Below are 1,201 nucleotides of genomic sequence, written 5' to 3'. Positions count from 1 at the left end.
AAAACGGAAAAGTAGAGACAACTCAGGAGATGTATAAATATATATGGTGTTCCTCAGTTCAGTCTGAAAAAGGTTAGTATTCTTCAAAACAAAAAATTGTGAAACCTATAGTCAAGACTTGGTTTTTACATTTTTGAAAGTATATCTGTTTTATCTTCAACAACTATAACAAAAGAGGTAGAAAATGAAGCCACAGGAGGTTCCTTTTCCAAGGGTGTAACAGAGGTCTGCATAACAGATGGAGACTTCTTCCCAGAGTGTGAATGCCCAATGAGATCCTGGGCAGAAGAATGATGTGGGGAAACTGGACCATTGTCAGTGAGTTTGTTCTTGTGAGCTTCTCAGCCTTGTCTTCCGAGCTACAAGCTCTACTGTTTCTCCTGTTTTTGATCATTTACCTGGTTACCCTAATGGGCAATGTCCTCATCATCCTGGTCACTACAGTTGACTCTGCCCTACAAAGTCCTATGTACTTCTTCCTCAGGAACTTGTCCTTCCTGGAGATAGGTTTCAACTTGGTCATTGTGCCCAAGATGCTGGAGACCCTGATCATCCAAGACACAACCATCTCCTTCCTCGGCTGTGCTACTCAGATGTATTTCTTCTTCTTCTTTGGGGCTGCTGAGTGCTGCCTCCTGGCCACAATGGCATATGACCGCTATGTGGCCATCTGTGACCCTTTGCGCTACCCAGTCATCATGGGCCGCAGGGCCTGTGCCCATCTGGCAGCTGCTTCTTGGTTCTCAGGGTTTCCAGTGGCCACTGTGCAAACCACATGGATTTTCAGCTTCCCTTTCTGTGGCCCCAACAGGGTGAACCACTTCTTCTGCGACAGTCCCCCTGTCATTGCACTGGTCTGTGCTGATACCTCTCTGTTTGAACTGGAGGCTCTGACAGCCACAGTCCTGTTCATCCTCTTCCCTTTCTTGCTGATCCTGGGGTCCTATGTTCGCATCCTCTCCGCTATCTTCAGGATGCCCTCAGCTGAGGGGAAACGCAAGGCCTTCTCCACCTGTTCCTCCCACCTCCTGGTTGTCTCCCTTTTCTACAGCACTGCCATCCTCACATACTTCCGACCTCGGTCCAGCACCTCTCCTGAGAGCAAGAAGCTGCTGTCCCTCTCCTACACAGTGGTGACTCCCATGTTGAACCCCATCATCTACAGCTTAAGAAATAGTGAAGTGAAGGCTGCACTGAAGCG

The 1,201-nt window shown here is 48.2% G+C and overlaps 1 protein-coding gene across 1 annotated transcript; it reads left to right on the top strand.

Annotated features, from left to right (window-relative positions):
• Window positions 1–273: 273 nt before the first annotated feature.
• Window positions 274–1,196, top strand: LOC102255622 (olfactory receptor 10A4; the record flags this gene model as incomplete). The annotated part of the gene is made up of 1 exon (XM_005852936.2): window positions 274–1,196. A coding segment is annotated over exon 1 (906 nt), but the record flags the coding sequence as incomplete, so codon positions are not given.
• Between the last annotated feature and the right edge of the window lie 5 nt (window positions 1,197–1,201).

This window comes from Myotis brandtii, unplaced genomic scaffold (assembly GCF_000412655.1).
Source record: "Myotis brandtii unplaced genomic scaffold, ASM41265v1 C42229984, whole genome shotgun sequence".
Lineage (NCBI taxonomy): Eukaryota > Metazoa > Chordata > Mammalia > Chiroptera > Vespertilionidae > Myotis > Myotis brandtii.
This window is presented reverse-complemented; position numbering and strand designations above follow the sequence as displayed.